Below are 14,413 nucleotides of genomic sequence, written 5' to 3' on the forward strand. Positions count from 1 at the left end.
TCACTTTATCAGCATCTTTTAATGTCTGCGCTACTTGAATTTTGTATGGATGCATGTGTAAGTCCTTATGAAGAATTCTTCGTATACTGGTGTTTGACAGGCCAAGTGAAATTGCATGACGACGGGCAGAACGTTTAGGACTACGGATCATAGCAACTCTTATGGCGTTTATGTTTTCAGGGGTACGTACAGATCTTTGATTACCTAGAGACTTCTTCTTTAACGCAGAACCAGTTAGGCCCTACTTCAAAGTTCTGAATCCAGATTTTTATTGCACGGGCTAATGGTATCGCATCATTGCGATTGATATTGTAATGACGTCGAAATAGCCGTTGTGCAGCAATGAAACTATCATTTTATTTTTGTAATATCCTTCAATAGCAAAAGCAAGTTGTTTGCCCGTCCGACGATTCATTATAAACAAATACAGTGCGTTCGTAGCTCGGCCGGACCACTAAAATATTCAAATTTGAAAATTGTACTTTCAATAATTGTTCCTTTTAAAATTAATCACCTTTATTTTTTATTTCATCATCCTTAACTAAAAGTTTTCTTGTTTATTTCATCATCACTATTTAAAACTTTTCTAACACTTGTTTGTATTATTTAGGTTATGTTATAACGGTCTGGCCGAGCTACGAACGCACTGTAGGCTACTATCGAATGAAGAATAAACTGTTGCACATAACAATTAAAATACCCGACAACAGCCGAAAAGACACGAATCTGAAAATCGCCCGTTTCCTTGGCTCACCTTGTATCAGATGACAGACGACAATAAGATAAATGGATCATATGCAGAGACTAAGAGGAAGGCAGAAAATAGGAAAGATTGGAGAATGTTGGATTTGCAATGAAAAACCTGCCAATTGGCAGAAGTGTGTGTGTGTGTGTGTGTGCGTGCGTGTGTGTGTGTGTGTGTGTATGTAGAGAGAGTACAGTGTTTGGAATCCTCAAAGGGAAACGATTAATTTGTGTGGTTATATACATAACTTCATTTCACTTGTAGTTATTTATCTATACCAAGGTCTATCTTCGATCTTCCAAGAAAATTAACTTAGATATGTCCTTTCGAAAGGCGCCTTGGTAGCTCAACTGACAGCAATGACTTATAACAACCTCGATCTCGAGTTCAAAACTCGGTGATAGAGTTTTGTTTATGGTGGACAAATTAAAGTCGTGAGAGTTTTTCTCAGACCTCTCCCGTTTTTTCTTTGACATTCCACCAATACTCTCCACAATTCTCCTTTCATTAGCATCTCAATCACGAAAAATAGGGCTCCAGTTGTGTTTGCGTGACGTTGAGTCGATCGTCAGTCACGGTGGAGTTTTCTCGCTGTTTGTCAAAACATTGGTAGATGGCAGTGGTGATGAACTCTAGACGACTCATAGATATACATACATAATAGGAACTGAAGACCTCCAGGATCTCATCCCTGATTCACGTTCATTTGTGAGATAGGTCTATCACAGACCATCACCAGAGGAACAGCATAAGAATTTGATGATTGGAAAGAAATATGTGGTGTAGTGGCAGCAGGCTTAGCCAGGCAGCACATTCGACGCGCAACTCATTTCACTACGTGTGCGCAAAAAGTCTACTTCGGCTGAAGTACTTAGGGATACCTTATGTTTCGCTCGACATTACATCTCTGTATCTTTCGACGTCCTTTGAAAGCCTAATATGCATTTGAGACTTGACTTACAAAAAAATAAAATAAAATAAACATATTATCACAATAACTGTATACATGATACATACATACTGTATAAATACTGTATATATATAACGCTTAAAGTTCTCAACACTAGAAATTTGATAAACGGTAGATTTTTTTTTAACTCAAAATGTTTTAAGCCGACATACCAAACCTTCAATGTCTCAGTTACTGAACTTTAAACCCAAAACAGTCAGTAAAGGATGGTGGTACTAATGTTTTATTTCTTGATTTATTATTGTAATTTTAATTTTTTCATTTCTGTAAAACCTGTGTGAAATATAACACGGAATCTTTTCCTTAATATTCTTAGTATTATAATGTGTTGTACTCTTAGCAGCATATATTATTGCAGGCATAAACCAGATGCCTTGTCGAAAAATCTGCTTCCTGCACGATTAATTTATTCAGGATATATACTGTAGATTTATATTAAGTTATTTCTGCTTGGCATGACATACATTTTTATCTACGTAATGCAGTTTATTCATTCTCTCGAGTATGTTGAGCAGCGTCTGGTCTATCGCGAAATCCCCAGCCGCAGCGAAAAGCGCACGACTGCGTTATATATCACTTGTGACGGTCACTTTTCATCAACTTGAGTAGTAAGCTCATAAATTTCTGGACATCAATAATACGCCGAATCTGACACAGACATCACAGATCCACAACTTGGTACGTCATGACTACGGCCGGATTTCTAGCTTTTAACATATTTCTTTCCTTACTTACAATTTATTAAATTTAAATGTAGGTCTCTAGTTCATGTTTCCTGGGGCCAAGTATGCAAGCCCTCCCAAATGACTAAATGAAACTTTCAACCCAAAACGTGCTAAATTAGTATTACCAGTATATTAAAATAATTTATTAAGTAAAGAGAAATTTTCTAGATTTCAACATTTGATATTGGTAGGGATCTCAAGTCTCCTCACGTATAAATTCTTTTTATATTCTGCATTTCCGTAACGACAGAAGTAGGGTAAACATTGGTAATTTCGTGATAATTTCATGAAAATTAATTTAAAATGCAAATGTGTAAATTTATCCTTATTCCGATTTTTTCATCTAAAAGACGATAATTTGCTGTACAAATCTGGAGACATAAAAGTTTGGACACGTTCTTGAACAAGTGCCAAAAACCACTTTTACAACTTCAGCTAAAAGGGTGGTTATTTCGTGATAACCTTGGTAATTTCGTGATATTACATTGATAATTTCGTGAGAGGTAGAAGAATTGTGGAAAAATTCATTAAAGTCAAATGAAATTCTCATTTATTGTTACAAGACTTCAAACATAGTAATTCCGTCTAATATTCATAGCAAGAAAACATAGAAATACATATCAACACATAATAAGAATGAAATCAAATTAAAATTGAAATTGAAAAGGGATCTTCTGTGCCCTGAAAGGGTGAACACTTTTATTACGGACTTTACTATAGCCTATATTACTAAGATAACTCCAAAAGTAATGCATAACATTTGTTTAAAAATTATATTTTTATCCTACAGCTTTGCTATTTTCACAGAATGTAAATACATCCTTCAGGAACAAAATGTCACTTTTTCATATAATCCCCGACCTTTTCAACTGCCTTATGTAACCTAGGAACGAGGGGCTGTAGACCAGCACGGTAAAAGTCTGGACCAACACGTCTGAGCCACTCTTTAGCAGCGTGCACAAGGGAGTCTAACTGAAGGGATCCTTCAGTGTACCAAAGAGATGATAATTGCACGGTGCCAGTTCAGGACTGCAAGGCGGATGTTTCAGTGTTGTCTATCCGAATTTTCTGATCTGGTCTGTGGTCTTGTGACTAACATATTATGGCTGTGCGTTGTCGTGCAATAGCAGAACATTCTGCTTCTCCCGATGTCGTCGAACACGACTCAGTCGAGCTTGAATTTTCTTGAGAGTTGCAACATACGCGTCAGAATTAATGGTGGTTCCGTGTGGCATGATGTCCACAAGCACGAGTCCTTCTGAATCGAAAAACACAGTAGCCACAACTTTTCCTGCCGAAGGTGCACTTTTGAATTTCTATTTCTTTGGTGAATTTGCATGATGCTACTCCATTGTCTGCCTCTGTCTCCGGTTCAAAATGATGGAGCCATGTTTCATCCTCTGTCTCAATCCTTGCAAGTAAGTCATCTAGCACTCATCATTGGCACTTAGCATGATAACAAATCAAACAGAAGCTACACTGAATCCATTGCGTCCCCCTTTTCTTTTTTGTTATCACATCTTATCTTCATATTTCTAAAATTCGTATTGTAATAAAATTTTTAAAATAGTACAAAATGTAGCCTCAAACAGCTAATATTTCTATCAGTAAAGCTAAGCCTATATGGCGACTACAGCTGTATCTAAAATTCCAAAAACATTTCCTAAAATTTTATTAAGATATAATAAATCATTGTACCAAATATCATATGCTTACCTTTAGTAATAAGTCTGTAATGTAATTACAAACATCCACAAAATTTATACGCCTGAGAAATCGATGCTAACTTGCTCTCTCCAAACATAAAAGCTCACTGAAGCAGCTACAATAGTCACACAAAGCGTAGCTGTATGTTTCTGGAAACCGGGCAACATATGGAATCCTATGGCGGAAATTGGAATCTCGTAACACCATTGGTTAGTTCACGAAAGAGCAAAGAAAAAATATCACGAAATAACCACTGCCACGAAATTACCAATGTTTACCCTACACTAGTTTACTCAAAAAATTCGAGCACACCAAAAGCAAAATTAGCGAACATAGTTTGTTCTGAAAGTGGATCTGGGATTACTTAAATATTCTGCTATATCTGCTCCTTAAGAACACTTCCAAGGGCGCTTCGACACCTTGGAAGGGCCGTTGGAATGAATACTGTGCGCTTGGCCACCTTGGCAGTGTGAACTTAGAGCGGGGAAGGCCCCCATTGGGTGAGCGAATGAGGGGTCACATGCGGCCGGTGGGCTGGTACATCCTCATCCTCATTCCTCCCATACATTTCAGAGTATGGCCGACGAGCAAAAGGTCGTCCTAACCCGCCCGTAGCCACCGTGACCTTACCTAGCCTTACCTAAATATTACGCAGATGGCAAGTCGGCAGTCTGTCAAAAGCGATTACGTATGCGATTTGTTTAAAACAGAAACCATTTTTGCTTCAGATATTAATTTAAATTTTGAGCATCGACTCTGAGAATAGTAAGTCCAAATTATTGTACATTTATTGTTATGCGTATTATTATAATGCTTCGTATGTACAAGTGCCGGAAATACGGATGCGAACTCCCCCGTCACCGCGCTAGCAGTGGACCGCCAGATGCCCGCACTTTTTCCGTGCAGCTTCGCTTTAACAGCTCTGTAGTAAAAGTGTAATAGTCAATGGAAAACTCTGCCGCATAATAATGAAATAATCTGAAAGAAAACATTCGATGGAAATGACCAGAACTACTTAACTGGTGGCAAAAAACATTATTTTGATAAATAATTACGTTATTCGTAAAGCCATACAATTCACTCGTTAATAACTGCACTCTACAGTCCAAACTTTGGCCGTTGAGATGAACATTTCGTACTCCTCCAGAAATACTTTTTAGAAGGCATTTCCTTCCGGTTAATGAAGTTTAATCGATGGCGAAATACGGTTAATGACTTAAAACAAGAAATTCCTCAGCACTGGTATTGGTAAATAGGTCATTCGTTGGTGTAATTACATCAGTAACTTTGCGGAGAAGAAGTTCATATTCATTTACTTCTCGGCGACTCATTTCAATTTCTCGTTATTTATATTCTACAGAAAATATTATTTTACCACTTCGGAAAATCATCGTTTTAAACTGACAAAGTTGTTAATAATTTTATAACCCTTCATAACCATACGGTGCACAATGACCCTGGTATTTAAATAGCTTCGGGCTGAAAGTCGTAAGACTCTGCCAAGGTTGCTAATATACGTAATCAGTCGAAACAAATTAGAAAACTTGAGAATGACCGCTGCTCCTGAATCTCATCTAGATGCTCATAAAATATAAAAGAGAAACGTGGCACATTACTGTAGGTATTCCATTTCAATTACCACTCAATGAATTGGACAGGCTTCAAAGGCAGGACTTGTTCCTCTGAGTGTACCAGTGCGGTTCCCTTGCATACCAATTACCCACACAGTGTTCATTTGCTCTTACAGTAATTGTTTGTAATTGGCTTACCTGTGGTACTGCGCTATTACCGAAGATGCCCTTGAGGACGGCGATACAGCGACCAACTATGACGTCATCGCTAACATTTTCCATAATGGCCGCCGCCTCGCCAGCAACCAGAGCCAGAAGCACCGGTGCTCGATATAAGTTCCAGAATAAGAAGAGTTCCCCTGGGAACACACAGATAAGCTTCATAATAGCATTCCCCTCCAAAACGATTCTCCGTATTATTAGGAAACCAGGCTAATGGTTTTAGTTGCTATAGGTTAGGTCCTCTCCTGATGCAAGATGTAGCTAACAGGATTGCATAATATAAACATGATGTTATCTGATGGTTTGATATACATAGGCCTACAAGAGATAGTTTGACATACATAGGCCTACAAGAGTTTATTGGAAGTGGGTTCACACGTTTCAATATCTTGTAGTCACAGTAACTACTATAAATGGTGTTATGAAAGGAATTAACAACAAAATACACTATAGGAAGAGAATATACTACGCAATATTCAGTACATATTAAAAGCGAACCGTATACCCGCATTATGTAAGAGTTCAAAAAAGGAGTTTTAACTCGAACCTCTGAAAAGAGGTTCTACTTCTGACATAGTACAAATGTGTCCGCACAAACATTCCGGGGTTATAAACTGCTATAATTCTGTCACTATGGGTGCTATTCATAGACATTTCGCTAGCCCGCGCTACGAGCGTGCTAATCTAGCCCCTCTATCGACTGGTTACTTGTACGGGATTCATATCATATCATATCATATCATATCATATCATATCATATCATATCATATATCATACCATATCATATCGCTAGCACTGGTTTATGAATACGAAAAACGTTACTTCGCTGATCATCCATCGAAAGCCCGCGCTAAGAATGTCTATGAATACGTGTTATATGTGTTTTATGAAATTCATACCGGTGTCATTAGAAAGAACAGCTCAAAGAATTTCAGGAAATGCGTAATTGATCATTGTTGAGCGAAACAACAGATGGCAGCACAAGAAGAAAGAGAAAAACGCCGTTTCCGCTATTTCGCTTGTCAAAGCATTGCTGGATATAAGCAATTGTGTTAAATGATCTGAATGTTAAATTTTCAAGTCTGTATCAATTCTGCAGCATTTAGAGGATTATTTATGTTATGGCGAATCCATAGGAACGTAGCTGGTGCGTATTGGAATATCATAGTACTCGGAGTGTAGTAAGAGTACAGCGTGGTTTCAGACGGAATTTTCATCATGAGGCACCTACCGACAAAACAATTCTGAAGTGGTATAGAGATTTTGTAGAGCATGGATGCGTATATGATAAAAGGAGAGGCCATTCAGGGAAACGGCCTGTCAGTGCAGAAACTGTAGAACACGTGCGGGAGGCGTTTGTAGGCCTACATAGTCCTCGAGAGTCTATGCGTAGAGCTAGCCTGCAGTTAAACATGTCTAAATCCACTGTCCCAAGGTCCTGCGTTCTCGTCTGTGATTTCATCCCTACAAACTGCAATTAGTGCATAAGTTGAAACCTGGTGACCATGCAAAACGACGTGTTTTCTGTGAAAATTTATTGACACTAATGGCGGTTGATGAAGACCTTTCAGCCAAATTCATTTTTAGTGACGAGGCAACGTTCTACGGCAATGGAAAAGTAAACAAGCACAATGTTAGAATTTGGAGGAGCGAGAATCCATATTTCACTTCGTATCACTGTCGCCATCGAGTCCATCCCTATAGATATGTTGGAACGTGTGTGGCATGATTGGGAATATCGCCTTGATGTCTGCAGCGTGACACCTGAAGCACATATCGAGTGTCTTTGAGGTAGGTACAAAAATGTTTGAGTTTCTCTTTCTAATGATACCACTTTCGTATAAATCCGGCAACTGACAGCGACGCTATTATAACCCCGGAATGTTTCTGCGGACAGACTGTACTTGCCTCCTTCCACTCGAGATAGTGGTGGCATTTAGCTTATTGTTGTTAGCAATGTCTGTGTCGAAGACGTGTTCTTCTGGACCGGTGTCCAGAAAAAGGAAATTTATTTCCGAGTGTGAAGAAACTTTTTTTCGTTGCGAGCATGAGGGCAACATCCAATGGCTTATTTATTCAAAAATTATACGCGGAATGTATAAAACTAATATAAGGCGACATTACATGGCTGATCTTTGCATATATTCACAATTAGAAGGTAAGCTCCAAATTATTTCTTGCACAACTGCGTATTGCTGTAACCGACATAACATCTGATTTTGAATCCATAATTTCTAGTCACAGAAGCTGCGCGAAAGAAAGTGAAGAAGAATTCATGACAATGAGAAAAAAAATGACAGTAACAAATAAAAAGAATAAACTGAAAATAGAAATGACGCTTTGGGGCTGTTAAACATTTTCATTTTCAGAAACAATTTATATTATGTATTTCCGTACATCGTAATAATATATTTTATATTAGGCTAATTACAACATGACTAAAATTATTAATTATATTAATGAGTTTACACGTTATTGAACGGTTCATAAACATAATTACTTTCTTTGTTTTGGTTAAGTTAAAAGTTTAAGGGTTTATACTGAAGAATATAGTTGGGCTTATTATTCTCATGCAGGTAGGCCTATTTAAAATGATTGAATGTAAAAATGAATGTTTTTTGTTTTTGTAAATAGTACTTTAAAAGTATCTATGCCATATGGTTATTGATTTCATAAAGGTTTGTAACTCACTTCACGACACTAAATACGTTATATTTGCGAACAAGCATCAGCTTTTTTAATTCATCTTAACACTAATGCAATGAAATGTTTCATAACATAACTTTGTTCTGTTTATGGCCATCTTAGTAACTATACAGGATGAACCATAAGCAATGTCATTAATTTAAGGAGGTTTTCCTTGAGATATTTCAAACGTTTAATACAATTTTGCTTGTTTTTGCTTCGTTTTCGAGATGAAAATTGTTTTATACGATTCATTTCATAGCGTTTTTTGGGAACGCCATTGATTTAATTTTTAATATGTTCAGTCAATTTAAGAGAGCAGTGTATTATGATAATAGATTATTGAAAGAATTTTAGTTTTGTCCTCTAAATGTGCAGAAATTTGATTCGGATAAATGCAACATTATAAAATTCCTTTGCAGAAGGAAAAATTACATTTTACCGGATCAAATTTCTGCACATTCAAAGGACAAAACTAAAATTCTTTCAATCATTTATTATCATAATACACTGCTGTCTTAAATTGACTGAGCATATTGGGAATTAAATCAATGACTTTCCCAAAACGAAATATGACATGTTTCATATAAAACAATTTTTTTCTCAAAAAGGAAGCAAAAGCGAGCAAAATTGTATGAAACTTTTTTGTTTCAAATACCTCAAAGAATAACCTCCTGAAATTAATGACATTACTTACGGTTCACCCTGTATATATACACTTAAATCAGCACAACACTACAATCCGCCGCTGCTTCAGTTCTTTCTTGAAATCGCCACCCATCCCTCACGCACGTAAACTGTGTGTTGCGGGATGCATTTCTTTGAATGTCCTCTGGTCGCTTTGATCACGTCTGATGTAAGCTTACACTGTAAACCACGAAGCTGTAATATTTACTACATTAAGTAAAGGTTTGTCATGTTATTTAAACTGCTTAAAGTCACGTATTTACATATGTCTTATTTCTTTAACAAGCATTTGGCTGATAGAGAAACATAGGTTTACTGATTCATTTCAAAATAACTTGAAACAAACAAAACAACGTGAATAATATTTGATAATAATTTAACCAAGAATAAGTCAATGCTGACGAAAACAAAACACCATAGTTTTAGTTCACTTCTCTTCATCGTAGTCATGGAGATAATAAATTAAATATATATGCTGATGATATAGCGATGTTATCCTCTGATTCAGGTTCTGGCTTGAAACGGCGGGGGGGAGGGCCGTTCATTATTATCATTAATCATCATAAAAACCACTACTGATCTCTCTTCCCAATATTCCTGATTCCGGATTCCTGAGTGTAGTTAACTGATCGTCGGATTCCTGGGTGTAGTTCACTGATCGACGTCGGATTCCTGGGTGATATGCTTTTCTACTAAGAGTAAAAAGGAAACCTCGGTTCTCTCTCATTTGTTTCGAAATCTTAGCCGGCGAATAGGAATTTAGATAACAGATTGGAAAGGAAAAATATGGCACAATCGGCGATATGCCAGTGATGCGAGCTCTGTCGGCGAGGTGGTCGACGAGGTGATCCGCTGATGCGTCGAGCTCGGCTCAGGCTGATATATACATCTATTATCAGGCAGTATATTTCACTTGACGATGTGTGTCAGAGGAAGCCGCCTTTCTCATTTTTTAGTTGGTTATTTAACGACGTTGTATCAACTACTAGGTTATTTAGCGTCGATGGATTTGGTGATAGCGAAATGGTATTTGGCGAGATAAGGCCGAGGATTCGCCATAGATTACCTGGCATTCACCTTACGGTTGGGGTAAACCTCGGAAAAAAAACCAACCAGGTAATCAGCCCAAGCGGGGATCGAACCCGCGCTCGAGCGCAACTTCAGACCGGCAGGCAAGCGCCTTAACCGACTGAGCCATAGTATATTTCGTCGCATAGTGATAGAATTTTCTTCTTGTCTTCACCCAAGCATTTCACTAATTCAATGGGGATTCCATCAACTCCTGTTGCTTTCCCATTCTTCATTTCCCTAAGCGCTAGTTCAACTTCTTCCCTCACAATATAAAATCCTTTTTCGTCTTTTGATACGGCTTTTTCGTCTTCTATAGCCAAGTCATCTCGACGATTCCTCGTCTCATATAACTCTTCTACATATTTCGTCCATCTGTTCAGTATGCCTTGGTTGTCTGTTATTTCATTTCCGATGTCGTCCTTTATCAACCACATGGTTTTCCTGATCTTATTTGTGAAGTCCAAACATTTTACTTCGCGGTGCATTAAATAATTTCTTCCTTTACTCTCTATAATATCCTCTATCTCTACACATTTCTCTTTCATCCAGTCTTCTTTTGCTTTATTAGTTTCCCTTCTTTGTTCGTTAAATTTCCTGTAGTTTCTTCTATCTCCTTCTGTGTTGATGTTTTTCCATTTTCTCCAACATTTTCTCTGTGACCCAAGGTCTCTTATTTCTCACACCTTCTCTGTATCTTATTGTTTCTTTCTGCTGTTGTCTGTATACAGCTTTTTAGACGAGTCCAGTACTCATTACTTTTCTCAGATATGGATTCTAATATAGCGGCTTTCTCTTGAAAATTTGCTTCAAATTTTCTTCTTTCGTCTTCATTCTTCAGTTTTTCTATGTTCAATTTCTTCGTCATATGTCTTCCTCTTATCTTCTTCAGACGAATATCTACTTCGCCTATCAGGAGGACATGATTTGAGTTGTATTTGCTCCTGGTAAAGTCTTCGCATTTTTTTTAGCAATTTCTGAATCTTTCTTGTACCCGTATGTAATCTATCTGGTATCTGGTTTCGTCCCTTGGGCATGTCCATGTGTATCTTCTTCGCTTAAGTAGTTGGAATAATGTAGGCCTACTTCCAACAATCATTGCATTTCTTTTATAGAAATTCACCAAAGATTCTTCTCTGTCATTTCTTCTTCCCAATCTATATTTTCCAACTGTTCTTCCCTCTTGATCTTCTCCTACAACTGCGTTCCATTCGCCCATTAGGATTACGCATGCTCCATTCTTCTCCTTCTACTATTTCTTCTATCCATTAAAGGTAATACGCATGGAATACTTTGATTATATCACTAAATTGCACATGTAAAATAAAATTAACTTTGAAACTAGCAGTCTGATTGTGCTCAAAATTTCCACACACCTTGTTCTTAATACATCTAAGACACAGTTAAAAAATGTAAAAAAAATTCATTAAAACTGTAAAAAAAACACTGTTCTAGTGTCTCTTAAGTTACATGCCAATGAATGCAATAGCTCTTCACATGTGCTCATCTAAATACAGCTCTCTCTCTCAATTTGACACTAGACGGAAAAAGTGGGAATTTTGTTAGCGATAAATGGCCAGAAAATATTGTTTACAGACCTCCAAGTTTAAAAATGGATTCTTCTAAGTTCCACAAACCTGCAACACATCTCTTATCCATTTAACAATTGAGAATAGTATTAAAATCATTTCGCGTGAGGTTAGCATAAAGTGAGTCCTTATTAGCTTTACATGTACAGGGACATCATTTTATTTTTACTTCAATTTTTATTGTATCTCAGTTCTTGAATGTACTTCACTCTCACCCCTTCTACTAATGAAGTTCAACTGTCCTCCACACAGATACAAGACCGCATATATAGTCATAGTAGCCTTACGATCATAGTAAACAGTACGTTCCAAAAATATGTTCGCGTTTTCCAGTGACGAAAGAGCTTTCAATATTGAATTATTTTCACACAGGTACTGTCGTCCATTTGCCTATGTCGTATCCCGGTTTCTCCCACCAGTTTTTATTCGCCAGCTAGTGGCTGGGCTGTCTTAGCTCTTTTCTGAGAACATTAATTTCTGTTAGGAATTGGACGTCTACGTAATATTATACAACTGTTTAAAATAACTTAAATAAAAGGGCCTCGTTAAGTAATTAACTGTCACATGATTTCCTCCCTTTCTACGACCCTACGACATAACCACTTGGACGGACAGTAGATAGTATGTCTGAGCAATTTTATCTTTTCGGATCGGGCAGAAGTGAAGATTGAATTTACAGTACGTAAGGTACTCTTTTATAGAGTACGTACAGAATTATTTCAACATGAGTTACTAGTACAAAGGACGAAACTGGTAATTGGGATTAGGTACAATAGTCTATAGTGCGATAATATGCATATTAGAACTAAAGCCTGTATCGAAATGAACGGCCACCATTTTAAAAAATGTGTTTAAATATCCATATTATGATTATTTTTTCAATTTAACTTCATTCTCTATGTTGTACGCTAATGTGCTGTAGACAGTAAAAATACACTGCATAATGAATACGTCCACATGGACAACTCAGTTAGTGAGTAAAAACACACATTGTTAATACTGTACTGCATTCTGATTAAACAAAAACCTAATGAAAGTGATCAAACTCAAAATCGCGATATTCCTAGTTTACGTAAATGGATGAACTACTTTTCTTCCCTCCTATACCTAGTAAAGTGATTTGTTTGTATATTACGCCAGTATCCTCGAACTCCAGTCGTGGAAGGGAGTAGCAAACGGCGTTGATCCAGAGGTATAGTCAATTTAATATTAAAAATGTTAGTAAAAATAAAATGATCTCCCTGTATTAAGTTGAAGTAGTAAAAAACTATCTAACATTTCGTTTACTGTAAGAAATCATTATTTTAGGCCGCCATCATGGCTTGGGTTCAATGTTAATTTTAGACTCCATTAATTTAATTATTTAAATTAATGTTGAGCTAAGTTTGAAGTTCTATCCTCGAATAAAAAGAAGACAACATTTACTGTACGCCTATTAATTTCATATAGGCGCTAAATTCAATTCATACGAAATGAGAAAAATTGTTTTCTTCAAATTGGAACAATCCAAAAGCATTATCTTACAGCAGTGATGTCAAAGAAAGAGCGCATAACGGACGTTCGATTCCTTCCCGTGCTCAAGTGCTCGAGTGGGATGCCGTAAACACAGATAAGAGCAAGACACAGGGGCGGACAAAGTGAATTATTTTCACACGCCTAGACTTGAACGGAGCAGTATACTCTTATACCGCACGCACTGGAGATAAGCGAGCGTTGGGCGTCACTTTACTCCTGTGTTTATGAAAACTTGTGATAAAGCTAGCCCAGCTATGCGCTATTAAACGAAATATCACATGTTTTGTCTCCTGGCCTTGCTTGTCTCTGCTAGGTCCCGTCTCACAGTCAGCTGGTTAGTTCACGCGCTTACTATTTATTTCTTTATTTGATATTTTCAATACTTTCTTTTCAACGGTGCACCAGTAAAAAATATGTTTATTTGTACTTTCAATGCGGAATCTAATCATATAATTTAAAAATATTTTTTTCGTGGGCAAAGGCGTCTTAATGAAGAAAAATCTAAATTCCTCCATTTCCATAAAAAGTAAGAAAAACTGTTTACATGTCAATAAAAATTTTAATTTCTCAGCATCAAAATAAACCATGATTTTGATCATTGGGTGAAAGGGTTTCGGAGCCACAACAGTTTAAAGTTGCTAATTTTGTGAAAATACGATAAATTAAAATATTTTTAATTTAAACACTATTAAGTTCTGATGCCTCAAACTTCGCACAAAGCATTGTATCACAGTTGTCAACGGACAGAAAAAGTTGCATTGTATTTAAAAAATGCAAGGTCAATTTTCTCTATATTTCGGTCGATTTGAGATGGAATAGCCCATACATTAAATTTGAACACTATTTAGGCCTACAAGACTGTCTTCAATTCAATACCTCTTTAATAACTGTACTTGATTTTTTTGTTACGTAGCCCTATACATCTGTCA

At 36.9% G+C, this 14,413-nt stretch overlaps 1 protein-coding gene across 1 annotated transcript in view; it reads right to left on the reverse strand.

Annotated features, from left to right (window-relative positions):
- LOC138705571 (lysine-specific histone demethylase 1A-like) overlaps nucleotides 1–14,413 on the reverse strand; it is a 139,418-nt gene that overhangs the window by 79,203 nt on the left and 45,802 nt on the right. The window contains exon 4 of the mRNA XM_069834172.1: nucleotides 5,917–6,077. Coding sequence (XP_069690273.1) covers nucleotides 5,917–6,077 — 161 coding nt within the window. The remainder of the gene's footprint in view (nucleotides 1–5,916; nucleotides 6,078–14,413) is intronic.

This window comes from Periplaneta americana, chromosome 9 (genome assembly GCF_040183065.1).
Source record: "Periplaneta americana isolate PAMFEO1 chromosome 9, P.americana_PAMFEO1_priV1, whole genome shotgun sequence".
NCBI lineage: Eukaryota > Metazoa > Arthropoda > Insecta > Blattodea > Blattidae > Periplaneta > Periplaneta americana.